At 36.5% G+C, this 20,557-nt stretch overlaps 1 protein-coding gene across 1 annotated transcript; it reads right to left on the bottom strand.

Annotated features, from left to right (window-relative positions):
- Window positions 1-1,576: 1,576 nt before the first annotated feature.
- Window positions 1,577-19,430, bottom strand: LOC149018908 (homogentisate phytyltransferase 1, chloroplastic-like). The gene is made up of 12 exons (XM_089153025.1): window positions 19,152-19,430; window positions 17,848-17,987; window positions 17,657-17,740; window positions 17,418-17,492; window positions 17,176-17,259; window positions 16,608-16,697; window positions 5,139-5,240; window positions 4,949-5,044; window positions 4,677-4,748; window positions 2,516-2,614; window positions 2,286-2,390; window positions 1,577-2,027 (listed from the first exon to the last, which is right to left on the bottom strand). Exons 1-12 carry the CDS (start codon window positions 19,387-19,389, stop codon window positions 1,986-1,988), a joined length of 1,227 nt encoding a protein of 408 aa, XP_089009151.1. The 5' UTR covers window positions 19,390-19,430; the 3' UTR covers window positions 1,577-1,985.
- Window positions 19,431-20,557: the final 1,127 nt, after the last annotated feature.

Raw genomic sequence — 20,557 nt, 5'->3', positions numbered from 1 at the left:
GTCCTACATGTTATCCATCCAACTGTGGGTAGCATAGGCTGCACCACGTCAATGGTAGCACCCAAGCAAGATCCGAGGGATGGAGGGTGGGTATTGGTGTGTTTCAACTTTGAAAATAAAAATTATAGCAGCTAGCATCATGTTCATTTTACCATTCTCTTTTTTTTTTTTTTTGGGGGGGGGGGGTGGCAGGTAGTAATATAATCATATTGAAAGTTCAATTTTAATTTTTACTGTCTCACGTGTACAATTACTAATGGAGTTAAGCATGAGGGGTCTTTGTAAGGTTTTAATTTTGGAGGGGATGCGCGATATAAAAATTAAAAAAAAAAAAATTCTCATTTGTTTTGAGATATTCTTATACAAGTTTTTACAGTCTTTAGGCAAAAGTGCCAAAGAAGGGGAAATTTTTTCCTAAGCAACAGTACCCCAATTATTTTTGCCGAGTTGCTATTTTGATGCCTCCAATCCTAACAATGAAAAGCTGACCATAATCTCATTTTTCTACTTGGCTTCCAACTTCCAGCCCAAGTGATCGAGTATCACTTAAGTCCCAAGTCAAAGTACCTTCCACCACTACCATGGCCACATTGTTGGTTGCTCATGAGGCAAAGAAAGTCCATTTTTTTCCCTCAGGTATAAGGACGCCCTTTATACTCTTTCCAACTCAGTAGAATCCATTTGTTTTCTCAGAAGAAACACAGTTTTGGTTCCTTTAGCTCTCTTTAAATAAAAAGTGGTTAATGTAACAAAAAGTTGTACATTCAAAGAATAGAGCAAATGTGGCAAAATCTTCCTTTCTAGGCTTGGAAGGAAAACAAGTCTTTCATTTGGACACAAATTTTTCTTAACATGTTTAATAATGAAATCTTAACAACAGTCTTTTCCTAATTGATTGGGTTCATATTTTTGCACGAAATCCGCCGAGAAAAAGAAAAAGATGATGAGGGTGCAAGTACAAAATGATACTCGTATCTTGACATATTTGAATTGAAATATTCTATCGACGAGAGCAGAGGATTATATTCTCCTCATATCCCTTCACCATATGTTTAGGAGAGGGGCCTACCTCTTGTCTATCTGTTCAGAAATAGATTTTTCTCGTAAATGTGTGGTAGAGGGATGTAAAGGGAACACAATCCTCTACCCATATATCTGGACTCAGTATATTTCACCTTGTAGAAAATAATTGTCAGAACACATGCTTTCAAATCTGAACACAGCAACATTGGGCACCGCATGCACCCAAGTAGGATTCTTTTTTCAATTAGTTAATTACAGATCTCCTTGTCACTTACAAAACTAGATTCCAAGTTCAACAAATTAGTCTTACTTGGCTAAAATTCCTAGACCCTGAAGTTCTCTTTGAAATTTATCAATATGTAATGATCTACTTATCCTATTTGTTCAGCATCAGTTGTGCTTGGCAAGAATTTTTCTTTTCCCACAGCTTTAGGTCGGACCCAAGCCATCATAACAGCCTCTCAACAAAAACTGTTGGAGTGACAAGGTTGTGCAAGAAAATAACCTAATAAATTTTACTTATACGGAAGCCTTTGGCACTGAATTCACCCTTTTTCCCCACACCCGAGAGATAATTTTTGTTGAATTTTTATTTTATGTGGTTTTCCTAGTTGTTGAGGTAAACAACACATTTGTTGTCAGAGCATAAGCGGATGAAATCCTAGGCTAGGAAATTAGTTTCTAAAGAGTTCACAAAAGTCCTTTTATTATTGCATTAGAAAAGTTAATACACTAAAATAACAAAACCTAATCTTATCATAAATAAATGAGCCAGCTACATAGATCCTTATGCTCCAGCCATTCGAGGGTCACACCGGCGCTCCTTATTTAGAGTTTGTTCTTAGAGATGCCTTAGCTCTTTCAGTTCCTTCAATCTAAATCAAATAACTTCAAATTGGAGCATGCATCCAAACTTCTCCATTGAACATGACCATGCCACCTTATTTTATATGATATTTTTCTCAACGATAAAGTAGTAAGAGGGCATTCTCAAGATAAAGTAGCTGCAAAATAAAAAGCTTCAGTGAACATCTGAACATGAGTAAATACTCTTGCATCATTAGAATAACTAAGCAATAAATTTTTTTCTATTTGGAGCATAATTTGTTTATGGACTGTTTATTATGTTGTTTCTTAGGTTAATATGCATATTAATATTCTAAAAGATTACTTTCGAACCAATTTATTGAGACATCACTAGTGATACTACTATGCCAAGTTTAAACGATCAAGAATGGTCTCAAGGGATCAATGCGACTTACCTGCCAAATGAACATGTAAAAAGAGAATGCTGCTGAGTTATTTGTTATATCAACAGATCTAGAACGAAACCATAGAGCTAAAGCAAGGAAACAATGTCCAGCTACCTATATACAACAAAACATCAAATTGGATTACAAAAGAATTTGAATAAATGCTTCTTAAAACACACATATAACATTAAAAAACAAGATCAAAAGCATATTGTGTTATATAGGAGAAAGTTACTTACCATAGCAGACTTGCTAAATAAATTAGAAGCAGAAAAAGCTCCTACTATAATACCAATTGCATATTCTACTAGAAGAACATTGATGCCAAGGGAAAATGCCTGTTCAAACAAATGGCAAACAAGTTAGGTTGATATTTTATTGTCATATTCACTACAAGGGGAAAAGTTACTTCCCAAAACAAACATGAGAAAAACTATATGAAAAAAATACAAAATAATAAAGTAGATAATTAAAAAAAAAATCTTTGATTGATACAGTTGTGTAAAGTTGATATTGTATCTAGTTATGATAACCAACCTTAAAGTAGAAAAATAAAAAATTTAAAAGTAAAAAACATAACAAACAAAAAATTTCTAGTGAAAAAATAACAAATACAAAACACTATTTGACATTATACAACAACAACAATAATAAGCCTTGTCCCAACTAAATAGGGTTGGCTACATGGATTCTTGCCCTCCAATCAGTTCTGTTTGAGGCAATGCTAGATACAAGGCCTAAGCTATACATATCCTTTCTCACCACTTCTCCTAAGGTTATCTTAGGTCTACCCCTAGCTCTTCTAGTTCCTTCAATATGGATTATATCACTTATCCGAACAGGAGCATTTATAGGTCTCCGTTGAACGTAGCCGTGCCACCTCAAATGACTTTCTCTAAGCTTATCACTTATGGGAGCAATTCCCAGACCAACTCTAATATGATCTTTTCTTATCTTATCCATCCTAGTTTTGCTACTCATCCATCTTAGCATCCTCATTTCTGCTACACTGAGTTTATCTATATGATTCTTTTTAACAGCCCAACACTATGCACCGTACATCATAGCTGGTCGAACAATGGTCCTATAAAATTTTCCTTTAAACTTTAAAGGAATGCGCTGATCACATAAGACTCCGGACGCACCTCTCCACTTCATCCACCCTATTTTAATTCTTTGGGAAACCTCATCCTCTAAATCACCTCTTTTACTTATGATTGAACCTAGGTACCTAAAACAATCACTCTGAGGAATCTCTTTATCGTCAAGTATCACCACCTCATCATCTGCCCGATCATGACTAAAGTTACAAACTAGATATTCTGCCTTTGATCTACTAAGTTTAAAGCCTTTTGATTCAAAAGCTACTCTCCATGATTCTAATTTGGTATTAATCCGCACTTGGGTCTCATCAATCAACACAATATCATCCGCAAAAAGCATACACTAGGGGACTTCATCTTGAATGTCTTTGGTTAATTCATCCATTACCAGTACATTATGTCTTCCTTTTTTCAAAGACAACAAATTTTTCCTATAATTACTAGATGGAGTTACGGAAGATGACACATCAATGGTCTCTGTTTTCAGATACTTATATATCCAAACTAATCTTCAATAATCTGATATCCTTGTCAAATTCAGGCATATTTCTTAGGCAAATGCAACTGTTTGGCTGTAACCTCTTCCTTGCAAAATAAATATCACACATTTCATCTTCTCAAAAACACAAAGTAATGCAAGTCATGCCATTGCCAGCTGAGTAAATTCAATCTTTTAAATGGGAATAAAACACCATTGTATTCAATATGTTTTCTCTAAATAGTATTGTTCCTTTCTTTTTGTATTTTTTACATCTATAATTTTTGAAAATAAGTATTCGTTAACCATTTTTAATAAGGCAAAGAGTTGGCATGAATTTAAAAACCACTGAGGATGAGATGGTGTAACGCTAATTGAAATTTGAGGCAGTAATAATGGATTTTTTTTCTTAAGGTAGATAAAGGTATACTAAATGCATATTTAATAATAAAAAAGATAATAATACTAAATATAATGGAAAATTACAGTTGCCCCCCTTTTACTGTAGCTAACTTACACATGAAACCCTACATTTACCAAAATTACTATTACCCCTCACTTCAAACGTTGTCAAGTACCTGTAAGATGTTAGAGTAGTGCAGTATCCATTTACCTTCATTAATAGTGTTAATTCAGAAAGTTTATATATGATCTTAAGTTTGTAACTGTAACTTCCCCACTGGGGCTACAGATAAAGCAACTTTGTCAGAGCAATAATCTCTTAATCTACAACATAACCATATGGACATTAATTCTGCAAAAGGTTCTCCGGCCAAATGAGTATATATCCTTGAAAAGCAAGCAGGATTTTCCACTTACTTTTTCTCTTCCATGTTCAGTGCTGAAAGTTCGTATGCCATTTACTTTATCCCCTTCTGTATCTGGTACATCCTGTCAAATGCCACAAAATGACAATGAGTAAAGAATAAAAATGCTTTATAAGTACTCTCCTATGTTAAATAATGAATAAAATGTATTCAACCATATGCTAGCTATGGTTTAATTTTTATGTATGAAAAGTTAAAATGACAAGGCACAATATAATCAAATAAATTTCTCCCATATTCATTCATAGTATGATAGCAACTTACCTTGAAAATAAAGGTGGCAATAGAGTGTACACATGTTATGACAGTTGCAAGTAACACTTGCGTTGTAATTACAACTGGCCTTCCAAGCAAGTATCTCTGTGGATTTGTTAATAATTCTCATTTTAATTAGTTACTCCGGCCACCATGGACATGAAAATTTAAGAATAATTGACAGTGGCTAAAAATGTACCTGAGAATGTATGAAGATTGGGATATAAATGGTCGGCATGCCCATAAATATAAGGGAGACTTGTGAAAGTAAGGGATGTTTTTTCCATCTGAGAAAAGGAAGCTACTTAAAGAAAAAGAAAGAAAACAAGTTAGATAAATAAGCAGGAAAGAGTTTATTTTCTAATCAACTCGAAAAATCTGATGCAATTATGTGCAAGTTTACAGGGATATTTATGTATGTTAATTTTCATATATTTATTTATATTTATCTCGTTGAAGCCAGAGATGTTAGTAGCAGCAAGACAGAATCTATCTAAACTAAATCTATTTCACTGTGAAAAGTTAAAAATCAATCTGAAGTTTGCTTGTAAAACACTACTTCTCTCTTATATACGAAAGCATGACTATCAAAGAAACTCGGATATGACGAATGGAAAGAACGTTGATTCTTGATGTTCAATTATTCCAACTGGCAGCAATTTAACACCACAGCAGCATTAACCATCTCCAAGCAAGTACAACCCCTCTTTCCCCATTTCTGCCCTCCCCTCCCTTCCTTAGCCCATCTAGAGGCCTCCCTTGACATCCCTACTATAGCAACCCATCCCCTCCCCTGGAAACTTCATCAACCCTCACCCTTAGCCCCTCCTTTCAAACTAGTAGGATTGCACCCCTCCCTAGACCAGAGTCCTACTCCTAGATGGGTGCTGCTTCGAAATTTTGAGGAAGGTGAACTTCTAATGTGGGAGGTACAAATTCAGGCACATCTCCAACTGGTGTTATTGCTTTACTCTCATCCCTGTAATCTGTTAAAGCACATTCTTCACTTGTTATAACCTTTTCATCAAAGACTTGAGTTAGCTCTCAATCTTCCTCTATCTTAGCTTGGTATTCTTACCAATTGTGAAATCCCCCTTGATCCTAACTTGGAAGTCCATATTATAGGTCCCAGAACCTAAAGTGCGGGTAGAAGGCAACTGTGGGCCATCCATGTAGAGACCATTGGATTGGAGTCCGAACCAATGGAAGTGGATGGAGATGATACTGAGTTCGGAGTTCTGTTAGAGTTTGGAAGGAGATCTAACTCGGACGTTGACGGAGTTGGTAGATGGATAAAGTACTCCTTGATGACACGTGTAGAAGGTCCCGAAAATCATGTAAGACCCTCTTGGAGTATAGAGTAGGAGTTAAGTTAAAGCCACGGGCTTTTGGGCCTTGATTCTACTCCTGGAACAAAAGTTCCAATGGTTGGCTGGTCAATTGGCTAGCCGACCAGCCTAGTTTCGTGAAAGAAGGGCAATTTTGAAATTTTAGTTTTTGAAGCCCTATTTAAGGTGTGTTTGTACTAAAACGTGTCATTATGATCCAAAGTCGTCAGAGCTTGTTAGAGAACTCTTTGCAAAGGTGAAGGACTGTGTAGAAGTCTTTCGAAAAAGTTTCCGAACAACGATTTATTTTCTTAAAGGTTAATACTAAAATTCTTTTTTCTAATTCTCTTCTATGTTTGATTTCTCCTACTGCACAGACCTAGTTGAAGGCTTCTAGTTGCTGTAACAACCTAATTCTTCTATCTTCTTTATTCTCGAGTGAATCCCCATTACCTCTAGCTTATCCGTGAATCTTCCGGATTGATTTCAAAGAAAACCTAATCTAGGATTCATTAGGTTTTCGTTTCTTTTGCATTGATTGATGCTTAAATCATGTTTAAACATGTTGTAGTGTTATTTCAGGATTTTCTAAGTAATTTTGGAGTAGTTTATAACCCAACCTGGAAGCCTTCTATCGATTCGAGTTAATTATGTTCGTACTCATAGGGTGGTTGATTGCCCTTGTTGCCTTCCTGGGGCAACCACTTTGACTGACCACTCCCTGCAGTGTTGGTCTTTATTTCTCTTTTCAATATCAGACCTCTAGGGTTATTTCTAACCTTGAACCAGCATGTTAATAGGAATTTTTGGGAAGCGTGAATACACTCTTTGACCTACTTTTCAAGTTACAAATCAATAGTAAGGTGAGGACATTCACTTGCACATAATCATTGTCGCTTTTTTATTTTATGTGGAACTTGCATATTGATATACATGCTGCTGTTCTAAGGTTTAGGAATGACGTTCATGTACTAAAATTACAGAATATAAATCTACTATACATGATATTGATGAATGGATTAAACCTGAAGCTTTGTGGACTTGAATTGAATTTCCAAATTATGAACATTGCTTTGAACCTTTTTCTTTTTGTGAAAAGTTGTTGTATGTTGTGATTGTAAATTGGAATGCCTATTTGGGTGCTCCTGGCTTGGGACATTAGTGGAGGTGGTATGAGACATTATCTTTTGATTCCCCCAACACTTTTCACAGTTACTGTTTGCCATGACTAGGAAGTCTAAATGAGTTTGGTTAGGTACCCTGTCATTTCACACCTTATCAGCGTGGGTATTAATACCGAGTGATCTATGGCAGCAATGAGGTGGTGGACACTTAAGAACAGTAACCAACCTGTGAGAGGACACAACCATATTGTGGGGGTCATTCATTGGTAAGGTTGTATATAATAAACTTAAGCTCATGGGTGCTCAAGACTGCTAATCAACCCATTAGAGGACATGAGAGCTTCCCGCCCATTATATGTAGATGATCACTAGGGTTAAGAGGAGGCGCAGTCCTAGTTGGTTGGAGAAGAGTGTGAAATGCATGAGGGGAGGTATGGTGACTGAGTAGTTGACCTGCGTATAACCTTGACATGCGCCAGTTCTCATGCCAATGGTGATAGTCCGAGAGGGATGCCTTGACCCCTTACATTGGATCTCAAGACCGATAACCAACCCATGAGAGATCAGAGTGAAGAGACCTACCCAGAGGAAGTTGGTGTCCTATCTTAATGCGTGTCTACCATATAGAGATAAGCATTCGTTACAATATAGTAGCATTGTTGCATTTTACTTCATATCATGTTGCACCATATGATACATTGATTTTAATTGTGATATTGGTTATATACATGTGAACTACTTGTTGAGTTCTTTTAAGCTCACCCTTCGGGGAAATTTCTTGTTTTAGATGTCTATACAGGTGAAGAAGAGATCCTGAGCTCCAGTTCAAAAATATTTCCCGTTGATTATACAGCTGATGAAGCAATGGGAGTTGGCAGCGACTCGTGGTACAATCTCAATGCTGGTATGGAGTATTATCACAGCTTCAATCAACAATGATGGGAAACACCCTGTTCGCCATTGGGACTAGTTGGATTATGACCCTAAGTTGCAGGTGTACAAATGATTGCAGAAGAAGGCAAAACATTAGAGGACTTAGGAGTTTTTTATTATACTTTTCTTTCCAGATTGTTTAGTTTAGTTTTTACATCACTTCAGTACTCTGAGTTTGGTGAGTGGATGGCTAAATTGAAAGATATTAAGGTTCTTGTTTTCAAAGTCTTAGGAACTATGAAAATTCAAGAAATTAATTATATCTTGAAATCAGATGGTCAGAACTAGGTTAAATTTGGATCTAAGGTTACTAGGGTTGGAGGGATGAGGATCCTAAAGTTAGGGGCAGATCTAATGGTTAGATTGGTGTAGATCTAACCTTGAAATTTGGGTCTCTAGAGGAGTTTGAAAATTCAAGAAAACAGAAAAGAAGGGTATGAAAAAGGGGAAGAAGAGTGCAAGCTAAGGATGGGGCTGGGGGTGCAATACTTAATTGTAGGTGAAAAAGGATTGCTGGAATTGAAGAAAATAGCACACTAATTCAGCCACAGCCCTCCCATGAAGACCATGACTTAGATTTTCTTCAAACTCATATTTGTATTCAATTCAATTTGTGGTTACATGGTTTGAAGGCTTTATTTATAACTTCAAATTTTTTTTTTTTTTGGGGGGGGGGGGGGGTAAACATTTACAGCCTTGAGTTAATAAATCAAAAAGTACTCTAAGTTGGAAAACCAATTAGAACTCTAACTGGCTTAACCAATTCTAACTCAACTACTAATTGACTAAGACTTGACTCAATCAAGAAAACTCCATAACAAACTCTAGTGGACACCAATCTAAATTCTAAGAGTAGATATGGAATCTTAAAAATAAGGAGAATTAAAAAAACTCAAATTATTCATCCAAAAATATGGGGATTCAAATTAGAGGATCCCAACATAACTTGGAATCTCACCTAGGTAAGGACTCTTAATAACTTGCAAATTACTAATAAAAAAATAAAGTAAAAATACATCTAAGTTCCAAACAATACCCTAGATGTGACAAAGACCTAGTTGTCAAAAATTTGGGCGAAAAAATTAAAATACCCCTGGATCAAATTAGGTGCCTAAGGTTTGAGGGATCAACCCTAGGCCCTGGAAAACACCTGGAAATAATTTACATATATCAGTGGGGGGACACTTTATCATAGTAATACCGTTCCCTCACTCTAGACCCAAGAAATAATCAAAAGAAAACCTTATTTTGTATTTATACAAGGCATTTCTAATCTCATATTAGTCCTAATGTATGCAAATTGTTGTTAATATATTACCACAGGGCAATCATATAAGACAAATAAAGCAGAATTAGAAAACTTATCTTGATTCAAATGGCATGAACAAGACCCTTTTCAAAAGCTTTACGTACATCCATCTACCATCTTGATAAACGAAAATTGACGGAGTTGAAACGTGCCGGTAACGGCACTTTCTTTAAGGTATTTAAACGCCCCGAATAGTGCACACGGGTCTGAATGCGTTTTCACCTCCAAGATCAGTCAACCCCTTCATCATAGACGGTGCACCCCGTATTGATGGACTAAGGGATCCGTAAAGCAACATTCACCAATTGACACAATTTAAACGAAAGTAAAGCTTCTCAAAAACATGTTTTGCGCAATCATAAACAAAACGTCTCCCACCTTTATATAGAAGAGTTAGAGACACCACCAAAGGTTGTCTCTCAAAGAACAAACCTCTTCCCTTAAGGCGTGTTTGTTAGCAAAGACACCTATTGGCCATTTAGGTGTCTTTTAGAAAAAGACCTAATCTTTAGAAAAATAAATTGTTTGAATTTTCAAATAAAACTACGAAAATTACAACAATCCCCCACAAAATTCAAAAATTTTGGGAAAACAAAACACTAAACTGGTGAACATATTAGACACAATAGGACACGTCGTTATAGGTGTCTTTCGGACTTGAACCTATACTAGGTCTAATGAACCTCGCTACAGAGTGTGGGTGAAGTCAGACTTCTTGAACCTTTCCTCAGTGCGTAGCTGACAAGCTCATCAGCCATATCCTATTAGTCGACTTTACATGATAAACCCTTTTATCAAATTTATTCTTTTGGACATTTTTCCTCTAATAAAAGAGAACAGGCCATGTCCCAGATCTCAGTCTCATGGATGTCTAGAGAATTCGCCTATATAATTCTCAATGGAAAGCGACCTTATTTCCTACATCCACTTAGGTTAGCCAGTGCGCACCACAATTAACACACCCCCACATTTCGTAGGTTTCGACTAATTAAGAACCTCTTGCTCAACCTCTTTCCTTGTGGTGGTACTACTTTACCTTAATATTGGAATAAACATAGTAGTACTCCTCAAGTCATCCCGTGACTTCGTTGTTTACCCTTTGAACCTAATTCAGGATTAAAACCTCTTCACATAGGTTGGGTGTCCATCACATGACCTTAGATAGGCTTTTATAGTTTATTCCTCCAAGTGACATCACATTAGTGATTTGAGGCTTGACACAACTTCTAGTCAAATTATTTCATTGACTACATAGTGATAGCACTATCTTATCAGCCTCAATAGACATATGTCCCTTTCACTTGTAGATACATACTTCTAAGACTCAATGTCTTACTTTCTCTATTGATCACTTCATTTACCTTCAACGTAAATGCTTATTCCAATGATCATCATCATGTATCTTTCATTTTTTCCTGTAGCCTTGTGGTTTTGGATTTGTTAAACTTATAAGCCACACACTAAGTAGGAACTTATATAATCACTTATCAACACATGTTTTCACATGCTAGCTATTTGGAGTTTCCAACCTTCTTACAAAGGCATATCTAGTTGATGATATTTGGTAGAACTTATATTTTTAACTCAAAAATCATTTCCCACCACAAGTCTCTACATATCATCTTCAATTCAAGATTATTCCCAAATGCACATGAAACATGTCATTTTTCTTTTTTCAAGTAAAACCAATTACTATACTTGTCTCTTAAGAAGAGACACAACATGTAAAATATACATGTATTTTCATAATAAACATAAACCCCCACAATTTAGGTTTATCACAAGTAAAAATTCAATGGTCATATACCATTATTATATCATTTGAGGGTAAATCATAACTACATGATACATATAGAACTACATGTGTTGTACTCTGACATTATAGCCACTTTAGGCCTTGCCAACTTTGGGTTTAGTAATTTCAATTAACCCTTCATGTTTTAGTACATACATAGAAACATGGCTCTGCTGATCCCTGTTGCCTTTGGAATTGGAAACAAACAACAAGCATACATGCTTGATAGACAAAGTTGCAGAGTACTTGTTATTGTCACATACCTCCTTGTCTATTAAGACGTGTTAAGGTAAAGTCATAACATGTTTCTATGTTTCTCACTCTTTTCTCCTTGCTGAAACTGAGTCACTAAGACTTCACATTTGAATGGCACCACCAGCATCAGGATCTATCATTGAAACTATTGAGACGTGCTATAATAGGTTTCCCTAAAGCAGTCTTTTCCCTTAATGCTTCATGGTCCTTTGGAGAGGCCAAAACCTTCTTGAAGTTAGCAGATCCAATTCTGCTACACTTCCATTTTTTCTCGTACAAGTCCACAAATTTGATACAGTAAACCCCTGGTTAATAAACCACTTCAACGCACCAGCATAATGTGCTTCATTTTTTACAAGAACATCAAAGCTCTATAGGTGCATTCTGATGACAGTAGTAGCCTGCTTCCAAATCACTGATACATATGAGAACCTCCCCACCAGGATTTATGAATTCAAGCATTCGTTCAACAACCCCAGTTTCCACTCATTACTACTTTAGAGTTCATTGGTCCACTAGACCTCTTTAATCCCTATAATGGAAGGGAAATAGGAGAGGTGCTGCCTGAGAATCTCAGTTCAGCCTCCCCTCTTCTATATGATTTCAATACATCGGCAGACGCAACAAGTTTTTTAGGTTTGCATCCTTATCCGTACTTTGAAGTGAAGAGGTACAACTACTTAAATTGTTAACCTCAGCAGCTAGTACAAGTCTTCATTTTTTGTTACAACAGCACTTGTTTCACATCCTTGAGGTACATCACATTCAAATTCTTATGGGATAAAGATGCTATCCTTATCCGAGCTCAGTAGCGTGAGCTTGTAACCAAATGGGGCATTATATGCTAAACCAGTGAATACACCTTTCACTATAGATTGCCAATTCAATAGATAAAAGACACATCTAATAGAATGGGTAATATGGTCTGATTTTAACTAGTAGAATCAAAATAAGAAGCCCAACATATTAGTACCACAAACTATACATTCCCTCAAATTACATGCCCCTCACTGTTTCATTTTTATTCTAGCCAAGACCTGATGGTAAGGGCTTTCTGGAAAACCCATGTTTTCCTCATTTTAATAGTGATCTCTAATTGAGCATTAGGATTGGTGGTGGTGAATCCCTCTCTCATTTTTGGTCTTCATAAACCTCCAAATAACTTGTGAAACAATTGATTAGGTTATTCCAACTGATTCACCAATTGTTACCAGCAATTATAATCATCCCAATTTTGACTTCGAATCTCATTGTGATGCATTAACTGCTCTTGGTTGCCCTTCATTACCTGTGCAATTACAACCACCACGAGCAACAAGAAACATATGATGAAAGACTTAAGAGGTTCATTGCAGATCCTCTTCCGACATTACCTTCCCTAAAGTAAATCCACTACATTTAGAATTGAAAGGTCCAAAGTCTTATAATACCATGCACCCAAACTCTCTCTTAACAACAGACGATACATAATTCAAGAGTTCCCAAAATAACTATCCAAAATTAATAATCAGATCAATTATACCAGAAGAAAACTCAAAGAGTAATCATCAAACCTAGAAGACGGATGAAACATAATTAACTATGCAATCGGAAACAACTCCAAAAGATTATGCTTAGCATTCGACAATCACATATTGCCTGAGGGGAAACTCAGCAGCATGATGGGTCATCGTCTGCCTTCTGTTTTTCATATCAGTAGCCAAATAGTAATAAGAAATAGTCTTACCTCTTTGTAAAAATCCAATGAAGAAAGTCAAAGACGCAAAAAGCGCCACAAGTAGCCCAAAGACCCCCTCGAGGATTCCACCACTATGATTATATTTAATCATGTAGAAGGCCCGACTAACTGAAACTCCATTAATTTCCATTAGTGTCGACTCTCGAGTCTCGAGACTTCACTATCAATTATGTCCAAATTCTCCTTTACCGTTCCTCTGTTTTCCCTTTCATTTACTTCAAAACTGGCATGAATAAAGGTAAAAAAAAAAAACAGGAAAAATATAGGGGAAAGTAATGATGTAAGTAAAATTATCTTCCGTCTTTTATTTTAGAGATGCAGTAATGTTTCCACGGTATGCAATCCCATTTCTAACTCCTACAAATGTTCGATCTCACTTCAAAAGGAAATAATAATAATAAGTAGGAACCATTTAGACGTACGTTCCATTGAATATGCATTAAACTAGGTCCAACGATTTCAACTTTCTTTAACTAGTAGCAATAACCCAAGTTCTTACGATGGCTACAATAATTGCTACGAATTGAAACCAAGGTACTTTAGTTCAAAATCATTAAAGATCATATCAAAATCTTAGTCATAGAAAGAGCAGCATAAACATCTAAACAAAAAGCTTTAGATTTACCAAATATGCCAAACCCAGAAAGCCGATTATCCCAGTAAATCCAAATTCAACACCCATAAAACCATGTAATTCAGAGAGGATTCCAACTTCCATGTGGGAGAATCATAAAACGTACGGAAGATAATACAAAGCTGTGTTCATAAAATAAATATTCTCTCTCTTCACTGGCTATTCATGTAGAAAAGCTTTGAACTTGGATACTAGAATAAGACGCGGACCAGCAACCGATACAGCATAATATACAACTATAGTTTTGTACAAAACATAGTCAGTGTGAAGTTGCAGAAACACACATTGTGAATCCGTTGAACAACATGGAACCCAAAAACGTTCAAATGGTCAAAGCTCCATATCTTATACGACTTTAAATACCTTAAAATTGTTGTTAATATATTACCACAGGGCAATCATATAAGACAAATAAAGCAGAATTAGAAAACTTATCTTAATTCAAATGGCATGAACAAGACCCTTTTCAAAAGCTTTACGTACATCCATCTACCATCTTGATAAACGAAAATTGACGGAGTTGAAACGTGCCGGTAACGGCACTTTCTTTAAGGTATTTAAACGCCCCGAATAGTGCACACGGGTCTGAATGCGTTTTCACCTCCAAGATCAGTCAACCCCTCCATCATAGACGGTGCACCCCGTATTGATGGACTAAGGGATCCGTAAAGCAACATTCACCAATTGACACAATTTAAACGAAAGTAAAGCTTCTCAAAAACATGTTTTGCGCAATCATAAACAAAACGTCTCCCACCTTTATATAGAAGAGTTAGAGACACCACCAAAGGTTGTCTCTCAAAGAACAAACCTCTTCCCTTAAGGCGTGTTTGTTAGCAAAGACACCTATTGGCCATTTAGGTGTCTTTTAGAAAAAGACCTAATCTTTAGAAAAATAAATTGTTTGAATTTTCAAATAAAACTACGAAAATTACAACAATAAAAACCCTCAAAAACTTCAAAGTCCCTCTAATTCAATGCAAATGTTGTATGCTTCACAAGAATTAATCTGAACCAGATGACATACTGATAAAAAAATAAAAAAAATACACTATACTCTTACATGTTAATAATAACTTTGTTAGAGAGGAATGACAGAAATAGATCCTTCTCTATTTCAATAAATGTCCAAAAATTTTAATTTCTTGAGTCCTATTTGTCCAAGGCAAAGAGTGGGATTTGAGTAAATCATGTCAAAGAACCATGTTTCATACTAGTAGGAGCATTCACTTATATATGTGACTTCATCATATCTAATGGATATACTATTTGGAATGTCTAGGATTGTTAAATTTGGGGGGCAAATGATGACAAATATTTTTTTCAAAGGTATATCTCAAACATTTATTCAATGCACTAGAACCAAGGTTCGAAAAGCTGGTTTAAAGTCGGGTGTCGGTGGTCGGCGAAACCACCGAAATCCCAAAATGTCGGCGAAATATCGCCGACATTTAAAAAGGTTAAAAGTAACTTAATGGGTTCGTTCTTTCAGAGTTTGCTGGAGAGCAGAGAGGAGAGAGATCTAGAGAGAGAGAAATAGATGGAATTTTGCAGCAGCAAGTTTTGCTTTTGCAGCGAGAGAGAGATCGCTGGAGCTGCAGATTTTTGCAACGAGAGAGAAAGAGATGGCTGGAGATGGATGAGATGCAGATTTTTGCAGCGATGGCCGAAGATGAGTTGCAGATTTTTGCAGCGAGAGACCTTCCCGCCGATGTGCTTCCTTGGGGTTTTCACAACCAAAAGAGGGACCAGTGCTCTGGTCTGTAACTGTGATGGGTCAAGACTGAAAACGGAAGATGGAGAGCACGAAGACGAAGAATCCACTGGCTGCAACAGCATATTATCAGCTCCAGTGACGTTTGAAGAGAAAGCGAAATCTTTAAAATCATGGTGGTTTTGGATGTTTTGAACATCATTGTGAGAGTGAGACGAGTTCCGTTCACTGTCCACGTACCAGCCTGGAGCATAGAACTGTTCGCCGGAAAATGTAGGATAACGACAATTCTTGCCGACAGTTCACTTAGTCGACGATATTAGCCGATTTGTCGCCGAATTTTCGGCGACTTTTGGTACATGTCGTTTCGTGTCGCCCTTGAGTGACTCACCGAATTTTCGCCGGCATATCGCGAAATATCGGCGACATGTTGTACCGAGACTAGAACTTCATGAAAATTCTTAGATACATGTCATTTATTCATGTTTTGAGGTGTGGTTCTCCACATGCATGCCTTGGATCTAATTATTTGCACTCCCCAGCCCACAAAGAAACCAATATATTTCGAAAACAGATATTGCATCGTTGGATCAATTCAATTCTTTTTAAAATATTAATTAAAAAAAAAAAAAAAAAACTACTTTCCCATAGTATTTTCTCCCTCAATTGAAATCTTTTCATCTAAACAAAACCTTTCTATCTATTTCCTTCTTTTATGAGGGGGGGGGGGAACATTTCTTACTGCACTTTCTTTTTCTTTTTGGAAATGTTTAGACCTTTTTCTCTTTACTATAATACAAATATTGGAAAAAAGAAAGACATGGTTTCAAAAACTTACATTAACGGAATATACAGTTCCAAATACGAAAGTTATGAATAACCCACACAAAAGTGCTGGAGAGTGAGCCAATAATCCGATACAAAAGCTCTGCAAAACAAATATTTAAAAGAAAAGCAATGACAACTTTTAGTGGTAAATGGAAAACTTTAGACATACTCACAAAAAAGAAAAACAAGTATAAAGAGAGAAACACACAATGATCTATAGAGCAATTCAATCAAAAGCAATTCAAGCTTTTGGGTGAACAGAGCTTTAATTATAATATTATTTTGTCCCTCTCTTTCGAATTTCCATTAATCATCTTTTAAGAAGGAGATTAGTGAATCACTTTTTTCATTACATATGGAAGTATTTTTCTTTTAGGGGCAGGCTGCGGCATTGGTTGGTGGACCACAGTTGTAGCCTGAGTCAAGCCATCGAAACAGCCTCTCAACAAAAATTGCTAGAGTAAGGTTGCATAGGAAAATTGTGCCCCAGACTCAGTGTAGTACGCTTTTTACCTTTAAATATTGAGTCAAAGTTTTATGCTTGTATTTGAAACAAGTGGCGGATATAATATTTATACCAGCAAGGCAGTTGCGATAGTGACAGCCCACCCAGTTTCAATTGAATAAGCTCCAGAAGCCAGTGGAAAATGTTTCTTGTTAATCTGAGCACATAGGAAAAATACTAAGAAGCAAGCACTAAAGATAGAGATTAAAGCAATCATGTTAATCATAAATATAATATACTTAAACTGAAATATAAAAAAAAGATTCTATCATTAAATTTACTTGCATGTAACCAAAAAATCAGACTTAGACATACCTTGTCAATTTCAACATCATACAAGTGGTTTATGCCACTAACATACGTCCTCATCAATATTGCTGCAACTGCAGCCTTTAAAAAATAAAAAATAATAAAAATAATAAAAAAAATCAGTAACATACCAAATGTAAAAGATATATTAAATTTTCTCAACCTTGAATGTTACTCATAGTAGTCCCCAGAAAATTTTGGAAAAATTCAGAATTTATTGACAATTTCCAACCTTAATGCTTTACCTGGAATATTCCCATAAAAAATTTGGGAGAAAGATCAGCAATAGTTTCTACTGGAAAAAGCGACGCTGTTATTATCCCCACAACCTGTTCATTAAAAAACACGAAAAAACACATTTGATGCTCTGAGAATAATTTTACTTTTTTTAAAAATGTCAACATGTCATATTTAGAGTGTGATAAAAAAAACTTACGTTACCCAAAGAAGCATAAGGGCGACTGAACTGTATAAACGTATCCAACACTTTTGAAAGAACATTCTGGTAAGTATTACCATTTTCAATGTACTGCAGCTTTTCCACACTCTGTTGATCATCAGCTAAGGCTGAAAGTCCTGAAAAATAATGTCGAAAGCTTGCTTGACATGGAATTTATTTTGAAAATAACTTGAATGAGTTTTTGCCCAGATTATACTTAACCTAATTTTGGTGAAGTCAACGTTTTTTCAAAAATAAAAAATAGTTATTTTCAGGCAGCAGCAAAACCATAGATAGTATGTACAAGATTGTATGGCTCAATGAGTAATGCTATAACTCGATGGAGGGCTTTTGGTCTTGGGAAATGAAAAAGCCAGCAAAACTGGAGAACAGAAAATATATTTTGGTATTCCTTAGACAGTACAACAACTACCCAAACCGATTTCATTATACAGTAACACTATAGCAACCCAAAACCAACCCCTAAATCTTGGCTAACTGGATTACTCTACTAAATCCTCAGTTGATTATGTATCGGTGGTCCATCAGGACACTCGCTCAACAGCAAGAGCTCCCTTCACATTTCTAGTTTCCTGGAGAAGGAAGACAAGGAAGCAAAGCATCTTTTCCTTATCAACTCGACATGTTTTTCAAGTAGAAAATGAAACCTCTATAAGGATGCAGAAAAGTGAATGGAAGTCACCAACAAAATATCATTCAACCGCATATAAAGATTATGTGGTTCACATTGCTTTGGTTTCAGGAAAGTGGGCTGGATCTGGAGCGAACCAAGGAGCCAAGATAACATTTCTTGCACCAACACAACCGCACATAAAGATTATGTGGTTCAGCGAGACTGCTTACGCCCACAGTGAGAAGAGATCTGCTTCATTATGAATGCAGAAAGGCTTAACTGCTGCTTATCCACACATCTCTCCCAGATTACAGAGCATACACTCACTACGACTCGTAGCACCATTACATAGGTACATTTTACAGAAATAGTCATTTCCAAAGCAATTCTCATGGGGTGTCCATCAGTTTATCATTTTTTTCTTTTTCATAATCTGATCACATTGTAATGGATCCAATCTGATTATATCTTTTGGTCGGAGAGAAGAAAAAGCTGATTATTTGGGTTGGGTTGTTGTCAAACCAAAAACATCCCATGCTCAATTAATGGATTGTAATCAGTTTCTGAAACCTGCCCAATATATAATACTGCAAAAAAAGCCATTAATAATGGCAGTTCGTTGCATAAAAATTACTCATTAAAAGCGAAGAGTGAGTGAATGAGTTACCCTTTTGTTGCCCTTGTCGACCATATAGTTGCAGATAATGCTTTTGATTTGGAGAATGAGACCAACGCGAACATGGCAACATTTCTAAACCCAATCTTGCAGTTGGCATAGGCCGCAAAGTGCCAATTCTGGAAAGCTGTCTTCTCTTGAACGGATGATTGAACGAAAACCCGGAAGCAGAAACGAAAGATGGCTTCTCCAACAAAGAAGAACCCAACAATTCCTTTGCAAACGCCATGAATTGGCAATGTAGGAGTATCTATTTCCTTGTTTCTGTTTTATCACCATTAACATTCGAGATTCTTAGTAGGGAAGAGGAACATAAAGAAGTAAACATCAGGAGGAACAACATGGATTTTTTTATAGAAGAAATGATGTGGCAATACATAAAGATAATATAAATATATAATACGTCCAGCTACTGATTTCAACACGGATTTTTTTTTTTTATAGAAGAAATCATGTGCGCAATATAAGAAGATATCTAAGTATATAATACGTCCAGCTACCCAATTCCGTTTTTGGTGGCGTTAATTAAGACCATTTATAAAAGAGGGTCACTTGGAACAAAGCGAAACGGGGTTCACATCCTCTGCGGCTCAGCAGAGGGGGGCAATCCAACGGCACTCCATATGTGAGTGACTCGTGTATGCTTACATTTTATACCGTTAGATTGTTGGTATAGATTGTAAACAGGTTCATTTTAACCAGATCAACCAAAACTTGAACCAAACCATCTCTCACTAGTCTTCTTCTCCATCTCCTTGTGTTCGGTGAAGTCAACCCCAAGTGACGGACTCATCCTTGGAAGCTGGAATCATGCTTGATAAGCCACAAGGATGAGGACTACCTCTCCAGATGCATTCCGACCTCAAGGCCAGAAGGTTGATCGTTTTTTCAGTGAGTCAATACTTGCCTGGGGTGAGTTTTGTTTGTGTTCATTAACCAATATTAGCGGAATTACTTAATTGAAGCAATTCTGAAAAGGCATTGATACGGAGAAATTATGATCAGACCGGGTTCATACCTGGTCCGACCTTCGACCCCAGTCGGTACGGAGGGAACCGACTCGCTCCCGAGCGAACCGGATTCAGAAGATGACGTGCTGAAGAAGAAAGCTTATTTGGCTACAAGCGTGCCTTAATCCTACTTATGGATTAGGGTAATTACCCTAATGATGGCAGACTCGAATTGACGGCTGCGGATAATCATTATCGAAGGGATAATCATCACATAACCTAAAGGTTATCTCAGGAGTCCTCTACTAGTCCAAACTAGTAAAAGTCTATTGCTCAACGGATCTAACTGTTAAGATCCAACGACTACCCGAAGAAGGCTCAAGTGCATCCAACGAAGGAGATTCGAAGGTACACTCTATATAAACCTCATTACCATACGAGGTGAGG

The sequence above is a fragment of the Hakea prostrata genome, chromosome 4 (genome assembly GCF_041222555.1).
Source record: "Hakea prostrata isolate BN-2017 chromosome 4, UWA_Hpros_2, whole genome shotgun sequence".
Lineage (NCBI taxonomy): Eukaryota > Viridiplantae > Streptophyta > Magnoliopsida > Proteales > Proteaceae > Hakea > Hakea prostrata.
Note: the sequence above shows the minus strand (reverse complement) of the source record. Positions and strands in the feature narration are given on the sequence as shown.

Excerpts from the sequence above, each read along its gene's own strand:
- LOC149018908 (XM_089153025.1), bottom strand. The coding sequence starts at position 19,389 with ATGGCGTTTGCAAAGGAATTGTTGGGTTCTTCTTTGTTGGAGAAGCCA. Across the intron at positions 17,988-19,151 it reads TCGACAAGGGCAACAAAAGG|GACTTTCAGCCTTAGCTGAT; the intron begins GTAACTCATTCA and ends ATTATTTTTCAG. Across the intron at positions 17,260-17,417 it reads ATGATGTTGAAATTGACAAG|ATTAACAAGAAACATTTTCC; the intron begins GTATGTCTAAGT and ends CTATGTGCTCAG.